General features: G+C 46.5%; 1 protein-coding gene across 4 annotated transcripts in view; it reads left to right on the top strand.

Annotated features, from left to right (window-relative positions):
• LOC134436820 (protein MTSS 1-like) overlaps window positions 1-15,000 on the top strand; it is a 54,064-nt gene that overhangs the window by 20,212 nt on the left and 18,852 nt on the right. For 2 of the 4 annotated variants that reach the window (XM_063186173.1, XM_063186180.1), the window contains exons 4-7: window positions 8,047-8,131; window positions 9,497-9,588; window positions 11,006-11,080; window positions 12,713-12,736. In XM_063186173.1, the coding sequence (XP_063042243.1) occupies window positions 8,047-8,131; window positions 9,497-9,588; window positions 11,006-11,080; window positions 12,713-12,736 (276 nt within the window). The remainder of the gene's footprint in view (window positions 1-8,046; window positions 8,132-9,496; window positions 9,589-11,005; window positions 11,081-12,712; window positions 12,737-15,000) is intronic. The other 2 variants (XM_063186188.1, XM_063186192.1) reach the window with 1 other exon arrangement.

A 15,000-nucleotide genomic window follows, 5' to 3' on the forward strand; every position in this document is an offset into this window, starting at 1 on the left:
CAATCATGAGAAGAGAAGAGAAGAGAAGAGAAGATGTTTTATTATCTGTATGGCAAAGGTTCTAGAGCAGATCATTCTGAATCTTTTGTATGGCTGCCTGTACAATGAGCGCAACTCCTTGGCCATTACATTACATTTCACTTAGCTGACACTTTCATTTTATTCAAAGCGACTTACAGTTATTATTTGCCAGGGTATTGGTTACAGTCCCTGGAGCAATGTGGGGTTAGGTGCCTTGCTCAAGGGCACTCCAGCCATGGATGGAGATGTAGGGAGAGGTCAGGGGGATTCGAACCTGCAACCCCCATATTGAAAGACCAACTCTCTAACCACTAGGCCACAGCTGCCCCGTGCAACCCCCAGATTGAAAGACCAACTCTCTAACCACTAGGCCACGGCTGCCCCTTGCAGAAGCTGGCCAGTGCAGACATGTAAGAAGGTGTCAGAGCAAGGCTTTGGATGTTCTCCTTCTCCCCGTTCTCACGCAAGAGACTGTAGGTATTATTGTAATGAACAATGAACAGGGTATTCTCTTATTTCTTCACTTCTTTCTGGTTTGACCAGTTGCACACAAAATAAGGGACTTGGTGTTTGGATCTAAGCTGGTCAGACAGACTTCAAAGAGTTTCCTACAAGTATTTACTAGATCAGGTATTGCCGGGTTTGTATTAAACCAGATAATAATAATACAGTTATCATAGACAGTATTTATGACTATGATTGGCTATTATTGTTTATCTTCTAGCCCGCTGTCTTAGGCGCAAAGATACATTGGGTGTGTCGAGCTGCCTTCATAAACATATTCATGGAACGATAACAGCCTAAAATGCTCCACAGCTACTGTTCACTTGTGCAGTAGAATTAACACACAGCACTGCTCTCGGCTAGCTCTCCTGGCCCTGACCTCTGCTTTTGGTGCTGGCGGTGGTGGTAGCCTAGTTCTCATGTTTGGCCCCTGGTAGTAGGCCACCTCCTGGTTTAATAATGAGGACACAAAGTGGTGCGCTGAAAAGAATGCTGTAACAAGGCTGAGGCGAACGTGAGCTGCGCTTGGCACATTTCTGGCAAAGGGCCCGCTGTGTGGGAAATGAATGAGGCGTCCATTGCTGATCATTAGCCTGCACAGTCACAGTAGGACGGCAGTAGCACTGCGGAGTCGCATTCACTTCTGTGGGTGGCCCCTCTGTGAGGGCAACCCTGCCTGTACCCCCAAACCCCAATTGTACAGCCCAGTTGTAGGGCCCCCGTAACCTCCTCAACCACCACCCCCACACACTTTTTTTTTTAACTAACGTGGGGACTCCCCGGCCCTAATTGAGCCAGGGAAAAGACTGGAGCTGGCATGTTAGTGAGTGTTTCTCGCTGGCTTTAATTACGGTAATGAGTTCATTAGTGGAACGGCCAACCGCGGGTGGATGGATGGAGGCAAACTCACAGCCAGGACGAATTATGCATCTGAGCGCGCAGCTCGCTCCCTCGCCTGCTCGGCACTGTGAAAGGGCCTCATTCAGCTTTCTGCCCAGTGCTGCCAATCACTCTCTCACTCACCCACCTGCTTTGTTTTGCCCCCAGCACGTTGCTGTTTTGTGCTTGCGGAACGGAAAGCAGCCTGCCGTCACACGTTTTTGTGTGTGTGTGTGTGTGTGTCAGTGCGTGTGTCCGTGTGTGCGTGCGTGTGTGTTTGGTTGACTTCATGACAAAACATGCTGTGTTTGTGGGTTTTTGTCTTTATGGGTCAACATGAAACTCAGGCTACAGCGTTGGCACTGTAAGGGCCCTTATGCTGTCAGTGCTTTACTGTTTTATTGGCTTTTATTGGAGTGGAGCTACACGTGAGGCTGTTGATTATTGATTCACCTACCCTCGTCAAGTTCAAGTCCCCTTCAGCTTGACCTGACTAAATTGGATATTGCTTTACACTTTAAACTTCACACAGTACTCTAAATGTGTAGTTTTTAATCAAATGATCTGTCTAAAGAATTCTTGTTTTGGAAATTTCAGTGTCTGTTTTCTTTCATCAGTCATGTGATTTTCAGAAATAGCATTTGAAGAGTGCGTTTCAACTGAGTGATTGTTGCTTTTATTGCCATTCACATAAAAAGTTCTGCATCAGGTCTCACCACCATATAAAGATTTATTACAGATCTATACAGCGCATCATAGAGTATCTAGCAGGTAAAGTAAAAGTGTTTGTGAACAGCTGAAGAGATGAGGCACAGGTGCTTATCAGTCAGGTATAAAGGTGGCAGACATATTTGGAAGGTCTTTATAGCCGAATACATGGCAGGTAGCACGATTTATAGCTGATACTGTTGCTCATAGTTGATGTATTGTCGATACTAGGTCGTAGATCCACCAGTGACTGCTGTCGTCGTGCTCTTTGACCACCATGTTATTATTCAAACAAACACAGTTAAGAGATAAAACCAAACAATGCCAAGTAGAAAAAGAAAAGGCACATGGACAAATGTTATGGAAATGACAAATCGAGCGTGATCATCCATGATGACCATGAAGTTCCCTCCATTTTTCCTGTTTGTCCTGTCCTGTCTAAATGAAGCTGTTTTCAAAACCAGACTGTGTTTAGTCCCATGTAAATGTTTAGAAGAACAAGATGATATAGCAGAGATGTTGTCTAGACAGAGGCTGACATAAATTGAGCTAGAAAAACTCTTAAAATACTACTTAAATCTACTTGTACTCTTTAAGTTTGGATGAATGGGAAATAGATAGAGAATCTGTTAGGCCTTCAGTCCTTCAAGTCCTTCCCATAAGGTCCATAGATCTTAGCTCTGTGAGTTCGGGTCCCATCTGCTGGTGGTTAGTTGTGCTCCTGTCCTGGGCCGCTGGGTTCAGCGTCACGGTGCTCACAGGCGGGCACACACCAAATGCTCTTCAGGTGCAGAGAGGAGGCGGGAGGAGAGGTGGGAGAGTGTGTGTGTGTGTTTGGGGGGGTGGGGGGGGGGGGGGGGGTAGCCGTGATTAAACAGACGCAGCAGCCCCAGCACTGCCGGCACTAACTTTGGAAAGTGGTGTGTGCGTGTGCGTGTGTGCGTGTGCGCGCGCGCGTGTGTGCGCGCGCGCGTGTGTACGCGCATGTGTACGCGCATGTGTGTGGAGAGAGACCCTTGTCCAATGGGTTGCATTAGCACACATGCAGCTAAGGAGGATAATCACTATAGTCTGTGTGTGTAGACTCGAAGTGTGTGTGTGTGTGTGTGTGTGTGTGTAAGTGATTACAGTAGTGTCTGTGTGTGTGTGTGTGTGTGTGTGTGTGTGTGTGTGTGTGTGTGTGTGTGTAAGTGATTACAGTAGTGTGTGTGTGTGTGTGTGTGTGTGTGTGTGTGTGTGTGTGTGTGTGTGTGTGTGTGTGTGTGTGTGTGTGTGTGTGTGTGTGTGTGTGTGTGTGTGTGTGTGTGTGTGTGAGTGCGCTCCGCCTAGTAGCCCCTGGCTCTGTTCCTGTAATTAGTGGCCAAATGTGCGGCTGGCCTCAGCAGCAGCAACAGCAGAACAGAGGGCCTTATCTGGAGGTGGAGAGCCAGAGGGTGGTGGACGGGGGGTTGGAGAACATCTGGACATCATGGCCCCATGCGTGGTGGGGGGGCAGGGTGGGGTGCGGAAAACATGGGGCTGGAGTGGAGGAGATTGGGGTTGAACTGCTTAAAGTGAAGTCGGTGTGGTGTGGCCGTGGTGTATTTATTGGGGCATTTGGGAGGGTTGAGGGTGGTGTTAGGGATAGGGGGGACGGAACTGGGCTTGGGTTGGTTTGGGTAAGGGTTGGGTGGAGTTGAACTGTAAGGGTAAATTTACTGTGGCCCCCTCCACATGTGTGGAGTATAGGGTGAGGTTGTGGTTTGATGTGGTGGATTGGGTCTGGTTTAGATCGGGCTGGGCTGGGTTGGGTTGGGCTGTGGGAAGGTTGGGGTTGAGTGAAGGTTCGGTGCCGAAATAAAGTTTATGCGTTCCTTCTGCCCCCCACCCCCTCTCTCAGACATGGACGGGTCAGGTGGAGTTGCATTTGGGTTGGGTGGAGGCAAATTGCACCCCCATCCCCCCAGTCCAGAAACGGACCCAGCCAGGTGCACTTTTAAGTTGCCCTTATCTGGCTCGGCATCCCAGCAAATTTCCTCAATTGCATTTCCCAGTAGGCCTATTAGTGGAAGAATGCCGTAGCATTGTTGTTTTGCATAGACCAGGCAGTTATCTCTAAAGACAGGCTCTAAGTTCTTGAACTGTTGCTGGCCTTTCTGTATTGTTTTGTTTTTGCTGGCCTTTCTGGAACTCTGTTGTATCAAAAAGCGATGTATAACTTAATTTCTATAAGGATATGTCAGCAGCACAATGCGTAAGAGTGGATTGCAGCCCCTAAATGCAATCCGTTCCAACAGGGGAACGCTGTAATAGTCACTGAAACTTACTACCATAGTACTACACCAATATGACAGTGTGCAAGACCTTTAGTAATATATTACAACTTGGTAATTGCCTTTGTGGTAACATCTAATTTATAACAGTAGCTGTGTCCTACTGGGTTAAAGTGATTCTTAGTGTTTAGTGCATTCCTAGTGTTTGCATTGGAGCAATCTGAATCTTATGAAAAAAAATAGCATCCTACTGCTTTGCTTTCTTACATTGTGTTTACGGTTAAACAAAGCAATTTATTGAATATTTCATAATACATCTATCGCCAAGTAGTTACATATTACATTATGTCTAGTGCTGTATGTCATCGCGTAACAATACAGAGTCGCCTTTTCTCTTTCCTGTGTGTGAGTGTTCTTTGTGTCAGCTGTCATTACAGCCTCTGAATGTCTGAGAACAAGTAAGTTATGTCCCCTGCTCCGAGAGTTTCGGTGGTGACGCCTCCCTCTCCTCAATGTGCGTCAAGTCGAGTTAACTCATTCCAGTCACTTTCAGTTTCGCGCCCAGATCAGATGTGCATTGGCGACGGCGGCTGATAGACATGACTGGAGAGATCTTTATCCTCCCAGACAGGCACACTTCACTGCTCACTCACTCTCTCTCCCTTCCACATGAATGGGGCATTAGTGAGGGTTTGACAGAGGGGAGTAAGGGGTAAGGGGTAAGGGCTTGCCTAAACCCAACATAATCCTCCACGCAATTAAATCAGGAAAGCTGCCTTATTTATGCCACTACCCCCCCTGGAGTGCAGCGGGCAGCGATGGAAGGACAAAGTGTGGCGCTGGTGATTGGTTTTAAAAGTTGATATGGCCTCATATAAATAAGTGGACAGATGTAGCAAGCAGTCATGGACGGGGAAAGCGTGGCTCTAACATCTGACACGGTCTCACATACATAAAAGCAGGGGTGTCGTACAGGGTGGTAAAGTGTGATTGAATCACCAGGGCCCCATGTATATAGGGGCCCCACACACAGTGTTTATGAAGATAGTATATGGCTGTGGAGTTCCATTGGAGCTGATTGTATATAGGGCCCAAAATGTGCTGCTACGCCCTTGCATTACAAGACAGATACTAGCCATGGACGGGAAAAGTGTAGAGGTAGTGGGTCTCTAAAGCTGATAGGGTCTCACATATGAATCAGGTTATGAAAATATCCAGTCACTCTTCTTCTTGGTTAAAAAGCTTTTAATAAACTTAGCTAGTTCATAGTGGAACTGGTTAAAAGAGCCAACATGTTTCGGCCAACAATGGCCTTTATCAGGGCTTTAAAACCACACTACATAGTACATAAGAGGACAGATGTAGCCTGATGTAGCACCATCCATGGAAGCGGAAAGTGACATTTCTAGATCTGACCCGACCTCACATACATACAGTAAGAGGACAAATGTACTATCAGCCATGGATGGGGAGAGTGTGGCGGCCGTGTGTTTCTGCATATGACACAGTCGCACTCACATACTGTACATAAGAGGACAAAGCCTGATGTAGTACTAGCCATGGAAGGGGAAAAGAGTGGCGGAAGTGCAGATGCTACAGCTGGCATGGTCTTACATACACAGTAGTGTTGCACCGATACCGATACCAGTATCGGTGGATCGGCACTAAAATGGTGGTATCGGTATCGGCGAGTACCAACAAATAGGGCACCGATACCATTTACAGGTGCTTGTATGACACTTAAACAGCCTTGAAATTAGTTATTTCATAGAGGTATTTAAAAAGTATAAAAGGTTTTGCTGGATTCACTTTGTATTAGTCTTTTTCATGTTTCACATAGGTAGGCAGCAGCCTGACAAAGCCATGCAATGATTTTACATCCAAGTAGTATGCACTACAGCCCTTCATATATACATTTCAAATAGGGAGGTATCGGTATCGGTATGGTATCGGTATCGGCCGATACTGCACAGCCAGGTATCGGGTATCGGTATCGGGGCCAAAAAATGGTATCGGTGCAACACTAATACACAGTACACAAGAGTGTGGTGTTATGCATAGAGGACAGATGTAGCAGCAGTGAGTGGTGGCAAGGGCTTGTCTGAGAAGGAGAGACATTAGCTTCTCAATGCACTCATGCAGCTGAGGAGGCTAGTCTTTGTGTGTGTGTGTGTGTGCGTGTGCGTGTGCGTGTGTGTGTGTGTGTGTGTGTGTGTGTGTGTGTGTGTGTGTGTGTGTGTGTGTGTGTGTGTGTGTGTGTGTGTGTGCGTGTGCGTGTGGGTGCGCCTGTGTGTGTGCCTATATGTGTGTATGTGTGCACACACGCTTTAACATAAGAGACCAGTAGTGGCAGTAGTAGCAGCAGCAGCAGTTGTGGGTCTGTCTGTCCGGTGGTGTCTGCTCCCTCCTCTGCTCCTGAAAAGCCACATTGATATCACCGAGGGCCGGCGGGCGGGCGCGGCCCAGAAAGACACAAACACACCAAATGTCAGGAGAGCTGAGCTGAGCTGAGCGTGAGCGGAACTGAAGTGAGACTGAGCTACAGGCCAGGCCAGGGTGGGGAGGGCGGGAAAGGGAACAGTCGCAGTTCTGTGTGTATTATAATGGGCGGTCGAGGAGCTGGGGAAACAAAAGTAAGACTATCTGAGTGGCGAGAGAGAGAGAGAGAGGGAGAGAGAGAGAGAGAGAGAGAGAGAGAGAGAGAGAGAGAGAGAGAGAGAGAGGCCCTGTGTGGGAGGCAGGGAGACTGTACGAACGCGGCCGGCGCGGCACAGCTGAATAGCGGACTGTTATGTGGCTTCATGTACAAAGAGCACAACAGACTGATTGACCCAAGACGGAAGGCATTCATGAGGTTTACCAGCCTTCCCTCCATCCATCCCTCCCTTTATCCTTCCCTCCATCTCTCCTTCCATCCCTCCTTCCCTTCCTCCTTTTTTTCCCCTTTTTGGATGTTATTCAATCTTTATGGGCTATAAATTGGGGAAAGTCAAGAGTGGATGAAATGAAGCCTCTTTGTAATGTTTTCTTGAATGAGGACAAGATCAAATTGAAGGAATCAACTTTTCTTTCTTTCTTTCCTTTATTTCTTTCTTTCTTTCTTCCTTTCTTTCTTTCTTTCTTTCTTTCTTTCTTTCTTTCTTTCTTTCTTTAGCATTTAGCAGACGCCTTTGTTCAAAACGACTTAATTGAAGCAGGCTGTGTAAGTGTGAGACGTTAGGCACTTAAGCACTCCTCCAGAGCCTATGAAGGTGTCTGTTAAGAGGTCAGCGGGCCACGCTGAGTAGTTTTTCCAGACGCCACTACGCAGCAGCTCCCTAGCCTGTGCCATTTCGGGCGGCAGTTTAAAGCAACACTCAGTAGTTTTTCTTCAACTTGAACATAAATAATGCTTCTAAACATTATTTCAGTGCGTGATCAACTTGTAGCGGGGTGAAGGGATATCATCTCTGACTTTGCTTTGTCACCTTCTTTGGTGTTGTTTACATTTTTCTTCGCTAAATACAGGAATGAAATGAAATACAGGAATGTGTCATATTGTTTCTGTTTGGCTCACTATGTTTCTTTCCCCTCCCTTCTCTCTCTCTCTCTCTCTCTCTCTCTCTCTCTCTCTCTCTCTCTCTCTCTCTCTCTCTCTCTCTCTCTCTCTCTCTCTCTCTCTCTCTCTGTGTATGTGTTGCAGGGGCCACCCGGGACATTGGATCGGCGTTGACCCGGATGTGCATGCGGCACCGGAGCATCGAGGCTCGGCTGAGACAGCTGTCAATGTAATGTGTCTCACCACCACCACTAAACACTTCAGACTATCTGTCTTTAGGCCATGTCTCATTCCTCTATAAACATATAGTATGAATAGAATAGACTAGAATAGAGTAGAGTAGAGTAGAGTAGAGTAGAGTAGAGTAGAGTAGAGTAGAGTAGAGTAGAGTAGAATAGACTAGAATAGAATAGAATAGAATAGAGTAGAGTAGAGTAGAGTAGAGTAGAGTGGAGTAGAATAGAATAAAATAGTTGTGGGGCACTTGTGGGGCACTACATGACTACATACTGCTATTGCTGCTGCTAAATAAAGCTAGCATGTCTTTCTTAGCATCTAATATGTTTTAATCTTCATCTTGGAAGAGCAACAGAGAACGGAGATTATGACTGCTTGACTCGACTTGATAGTGTGGAAATGAAACTGAGCTCTGCTGTCTAAGACTGTCAGAAGCGTCTTTCTTTTGAGCTCAGCCCCCCCTGACATTCCCTCAAACCATCTTATACACAGCGCACAGAAGCGTAATTTGAGAAGTTTGGAGAGAGCTTGCCTCTTTGCCTTTCTCTGTCTCTGTCTCTCTTTGACTCTCTCTCTCTCTCTCTCTCTCTCTCTCTCTCTCTCTCTCTCTCTCTCTCTCTCTCTCTCTCCTCCTCCTTTGTATCTCTCTCTACCCTCTTCTAGCTGCTTTTACCGTAAATCAGTGATCTGCGGTTGAGCTGCTCGGGAACAGAGAGAGAGGAAGAGAGAGATGCAAAGTGAAGTAGAGAAAGAGAAAGAGATTGAATGGCGAAAAATAAAAGGCTGCAGGCAAACAGTATAACTGCTATTTTAACTTCCTTCCTGCCGTGGAGTCACAGGCCTGCTCATGGGGAAACGTCTCAGGAACTCAAATATCACTCAGACCTCTTTGGGTGCTCTCAAAGCCCCCCCAAACACACTTTCTTGGTTTTCCTGTTGCTTCCTAATTGTGGGGGGAGAGTAATGTTTTGTGGTGAACTACATACAGTTGGGGTTGTGCTTGTGTTCCTATTGGGCAGAGCAATGCTGGGCAATATGCTCAGGTCTTTCTTACGTGGTTGGCCCACTCAGTGAGAATGTATTCTATTGAAATCTAGTTTCGCTGTGAATTGACTTAACAACACCCATTTTCTTTTGTGACATCACATACAGGCCTCACCACTATTTTGTACACAGTGTTTGACTGGATGTTTTACAAAGTTTGAAGGCATTGTTTCTTTCATCTTTTTCAACATTCATACTTACCACACTTTGCTTTTGCAATGTACATAGGACTGATTAATGCCCTGTTGCTGCTATACTGTGGAAGGCTAACGTCCTGTGTGTCTGTGTGTGTGTGTGTGTGTGTCCTTCGCAGGGCCCTCATCGACTGCCTCGTCAACCCTCTGCAGGACCAGATTGAGGACTGGAAGAAAGGGGCCAACTCTCTGGATAAAGACCACGCCAAAGGTACTGCAGGATGCCTGCCCACAGGGATGCTGTTACAAAGTGCAATAATGGGCGCCCCATGAAATATTTTTTTTTTAGGGCCCTAGTCCCAAAAATACCAGTCATCCATGGGCCGCCTCTCAAACTCTGCAACCGCTGTATTGTCCTGATGATCTGAAAATTTGCTCTAAGGCTAGGGTCGCATGCATGCATAGTTTTAGAGTAAGTTTACGGTAGCCCCTTAATGCGCGCCGTACCTCCAGTGGCACGCTGTAATAGTCATTGAAATGTACCTACCATAGCACTACAATACTATGACACAACACAGGCCCTTTAGTAATGCACCACGACTTGGTCATTACCATACTGGTAACATCAAATGTATAAAGCCTCGTCTTAAGGGGTTAATCTGTTTCTACATTGTTTCTATCGTACTGTCCATTTACATTAAAGTAATGGAAAATAACTTCATAGGTGGAAGGATTCAAAGACGTCAGTGCCCACGTAAGCATTCAAAGACGATTCTGAGTTAGCAGTGAGAAACGAGAATCCGCAGTGCTGAGCTCTGGCTACTCATCCTGGTTGGACAACATCACTATGACATGCTCCTTTCTGATTCGCTGGGCTGGTATCGTTGGTCATGTGACTTGAGTGCAGGGAAGATAAACAAACAGGCATGCTTCACTTCAGCTAGCACAGACTAGCGTATCAGCCAATAAACGTTTCTTTGTAAAACAGAGTAGGTTTTAATTGAGAGGACAGAAACTTTGTTTATAAACGTAAATAGTTTGCAAGACACAAACACGACGAAATGGTGACATGAATTAATGTAAACAGACTCTTAGGCAGACAGCAAGCATGTACCCCGCCTAACTGCCACTCCTGTCTGTTTGTCTTCAGGACTGCTCCTCATGTTTTATCTTCGCTCCTCTCCCATGCGGCTAAATATGATTGACAATGGAGACTTTGTGTTACAAACTATTTGCCTTCAGTTGGTTTGGTCACATTATATACACTTTTCTGCACTTACTTCTTACTGAAGAAGGGTACTGTTAGATGACAGACACATTTGTGTCAGTATGCAGAATTAAGCTAAGCTTATGCAAAAAAGTGGAAATGAATGATGCCCCCATACTGGTTTAAGTCAAAACATGAAATGATCCCCAAATGCCTGAACCCGTATGTCAGAGCAGGGATTACTTGTGACCTACATTGGGAGTGAGGCCCCCATGTGTTTCTTAGTCTGAAATATGGCACCACCCCCATTTTTTTGGATGTGTTGCCGAAATGTCACTTCAACCAGGTAAGTCTTGGAAGTGACATTTTACATTTATTTATTCTGTGTTTTCATTCTATCTTTGTCTTTCTGTCTCTCTGCCCCTCTCTCTCTCTCTCTCCCTCTCCCTCTCTCTCTCTCTCTCTCTCTCTCTCTCTGCAGAGTATAAGAAGGCCAGACAGGAGATCAAGAAGAAGTCATCTGACACCCTGAAACTGCAGAAGAAAGCAAAGAAAGGTACAGGCAGCAAACCCATCACACCTCCATCCCTCCATCTCCCTCCTCCCATTTCCCTCTCCTTTTACCACCCCTGCCACCCCCCCCTCCCACCTTGAAGTTATCCCTCCATCCTTCTACCTCTCCCTCCTGCTCCAAGTCATATCCTTCTCCATACCAATCTCCATATCGATCTCCTTCATCTCATCCCCCCTCCCTTCACGCTCCTCATGCAACTCATCTCCCTCTCCGCACCCCCCTATCCATACCCTATCCCTCCTTCTCATCCTCTCTCCTCCCTCCTCTTTCCTTTACAAAGTCATCTTGCTCTCCATCTCCATGCCCCTCTCCCTCCCTACTTCTGTCACCATAGTTATCTCTATCCCCTGTTTCCCCCTCCCTCCCTCCTCCCTCTCCCCCTCCCTTGCCGGAGTCATCTGGGTTATCATCATTTAAAGCAAACAGATGGCAGCAAACAGACGCCCCCAGCTGTTTGCCCAATAGAGACACACCATGACCGCGAAACACCTAAAGCAGATGTGTCATAGGTCAGACAGCTTGTAGAGTGGAAACTCAGGGTCAGGCCCTTTAATCTGTGTAATATAGCGGCTTAAAGGAGGAGTTTGGTCTGTGTTAGCCCATATTAAACCTTGTTATGGTTCAGAAAATATGGCAACGAATGTGTCTGTTGCAGCATCTTAATGTTTAAAATGTTGTGGTGACAAGACTTTCACAAATATTTTGAAGTTAAACACAGTACCACTTTGAGCAGCAGAGAAATGTTAGTAATTGATCATTTTGTGAATATTTCAATTTTTACATTTTTACAGTGAGTGTATGGCAGCGTTTAGAGTGAGTAAGTGGTGTGATCGGTGTGAGCTGTGTGCAGCTTATCACGTAGGAACCAGGCAACAGAGGAGATGATTAATCTGGACGCGGCCAGTCACAGGACGGAGGCAGCTGAACTTTGCCTGTGCAGTCAAACGTGACTAAAGGGCCTCCTAAACGAGGCTGGAGTAGAGTAGCCTAGAGACCACACCAACAGAGTCTATGGAGAAGCAGGATTGAGGCTGTAGTAAACATGGCTCCAGCCACATAGCACTAAACAAGATTATCCACAGGTGCACACACTCACTACAGTGACGTATGTACTCATGTATGTATTCATGCGATACATAGAAGTCACACGTGCTTGCTGCTGATGAAATTCAGTTAAACAAGTTCATGTTGATACCAGGCCTAGTCCATTTTATATCCTGAGGACTAATTCTGGTCACATGTAGGATTAGTGTCTGCCTGGGAAATTTGCCCATTAGAGCAACACCAAGCATGGTCGTTTTTTTTTTTTTTTCAATGTTCAAATAATAATTTGAAAAACCTCCAATTATTCATAACGGGATCACTTCTGAAATAGTTTTCCGACTCTCATGGTCTTCAATTGAACTTTGCAAGTCTGCAGAATACGATATCTCCAGTCAGTTGTTTGAGTGACACAAATCACGCTTTCAACCTGCATAGCAGGACAGACAACCAAAGAGGAAAAGTGTTACATTTTCAGTAAGAGCATAGTGGCTCAGGCATCTTACTCAATTTTTTTGTTTTGTTTTTTTTATTCTCCCAATCTTCTTTTCCCTCTCTCCTCCTTCTGGCCAGTGCTGTTTCCAGCTGATGCCCTTGGTAAGTGCTCCCGTCCCCACCCTCCACTCACCCACCTCTACCTCCCCCCTCCCCATCTCTCACTGTGTGTGTCTCGAGGGCTTTTCACCTTGTGCCTGATCAGATTTAGCATGGCGTCAGGCCAAGGCTGTGCTGTGCTGTGCTGTGTGGACACTGGTTTGCTCCTGTCTGCTAGCGAGGGCAAGGGGATGGAGATGTTGACACGCTACTCACGAGACAAAACTGAAATCAAATCATGTACAAAGGTTCAGTTCTCGGAAGAGAGTGAGTACTGGGTTTTAAAATTAGTCCCTGTCGGCGTGACGATCTGTCTGTTTTTTTTCCCTCCCCGAAGTTAACAGGCAGACCAGTGAGAAGACAAGGGCATGTTGTCCTTGTGCCCATATGTATCATAGTGAGGAGACTGTAACCGTAACATGAAATTAGAAAGAGCTTTAAGTAACAGATTAAGACTTGGTCACTTGGTACAATTTTGGTGACAGTAAGGCTATAAATAGCACATGATTTAAACCAGCCGTTCCGTGTAAGATACTCTGTTGACTTTCACTGTAAAACAATAAGTAAAGACACCAAATACTGAAAGTGCAGTTCACGATCACTTTAAAACGACAGACCATTTCACTAAATTACAGAGACTTTTAGGTCTTCATAAACAGGCACACCCAGCAGGCCAATTAACATTTCAAATACTCTGCTCCCTTTATGTAGCCTAATTTATGTTTACGCACAAGCGCCTAAGCCTATTTATAGACTGTGCAGACGGTCTTGTCACGTCAGAGCAATCTTGTGAATCTTCCTCTCCGTGAGAGACGGCTTTGAGCAGTCACAGTTAAGGCCGTAACTGCATTGCATTAAAATATAAGCTCTGCTACGGCCTGACTCATCTCTGAGGGCGAGGAGGCCTTGGTGAAGAGCAATACCCCACCACAGACATGCTGCCTGCCTGCCTGCCTGCCTGCCTGCCTGCCTGCCTGCCGGACATGGAGTGGAGTTCCGCTAGTCTGGCTTAGGTGGGGTTGCAGGTTATGATGTCACGGTGGGGAGAACTCCACCATGAAGTTCTCCCCACCGTGACATCATAACCTGCAACCCCACCTTTAACCAGGGCCGATTTCTAACTGCTTCGAGGCCTGTTATTGGAGTGTAGTTTCGGGAGACTGTGCCTTAATAATGAGACTTCAAAATGCCCATGGTTGGCAGTTGTCCTTTTGAATAGCCCGAACACTTGGCTCTTACACACACACACACGCACATACACACACACACACACACACACACACACACACACACACACACACACACACACACACACACAAACACACGCGCGTACGTACACGCACACACACGCGCGCGCACACACACACACACACACACACACACACACACACACACACACACACACACACACACACACACACACACACACACACACACACACACACACACACACACACACACACACACACACACACACACCCTGCCTGTTTCTCCTTCCTGGGTTCCCCCCTTGGCCTCTCTGTCCACCTCCCTCATCGCCCCTCTAGTCTTATCAGATGAGTGCGTGTGTACACAAACCCAGCAGCCCTGTGTGTGGTGTGGTGTGGCGTGGTGTGGTGTGGTGCGGTGCGGTGCGTGTGCGTGTGGTGTGGTGTGGTGTGGTGTGGTGTGGTGTGGTGTGGTGTGGTGTGTGTGTGGTGTGGTGTTGTGTTGTGCATGTCTAAACATGAACACGATGTACCCCACTCGCTCATGACCGCTCACTCACTCACTCACTCAGTGTGTTGGTGCTGTATCACGTGTGTGAGCATGTCCCGATGCTGCACTTGCTGTGGGCCCACACATGCATGCAGGACCAAGCCCTGTAATCTCTAGTTGTGTCTCAGTGCTGTGGCTTGTTGTTTAGTTTTGTTTGTGTGTGTGTGTTTTGCTTTGTCTGTACAAAGCACCTCACATGCTGTTGCCATTTCCTCTATGTGTGGGATGCCGAAAGTATGCGTGATCATCATACTACGATCTACGAGGACGAGTATAACGTTGTATAATGGATCAGAACAGGATCTGTTTTCCATTACGTTGTTTGGATAAATCATTACTTTACAGCCTGATTTACTATGAGTCATTTACTGTGCGCCAGAAATCAGTCGAGAGTTCTTTGGAAGGTTGTGGAAGACGATTGTCTTTTTGTTTTTTTGTTTGTTTGTTTTTTTTTTCGCTCCGCAAACGACCTCTCATCAGGACGTTGTGGGGAGCCCATTTATGAGTCT

Source organism: Engraulis encrasicolus, chromosome 2 (assembly GCF_034702125.1).
Source record: "Engraulis encrasicolus isolate BLACKSEA-1 chromosome 2, IST_EnEncr_1.0, whole genome shotgun sequence".
NCBI lineage: Eukaryota > Metazoa > Chordata > Actinopteri > Clupeiformes > Engraulidae > Engraulis > Engraulis encrasicolus.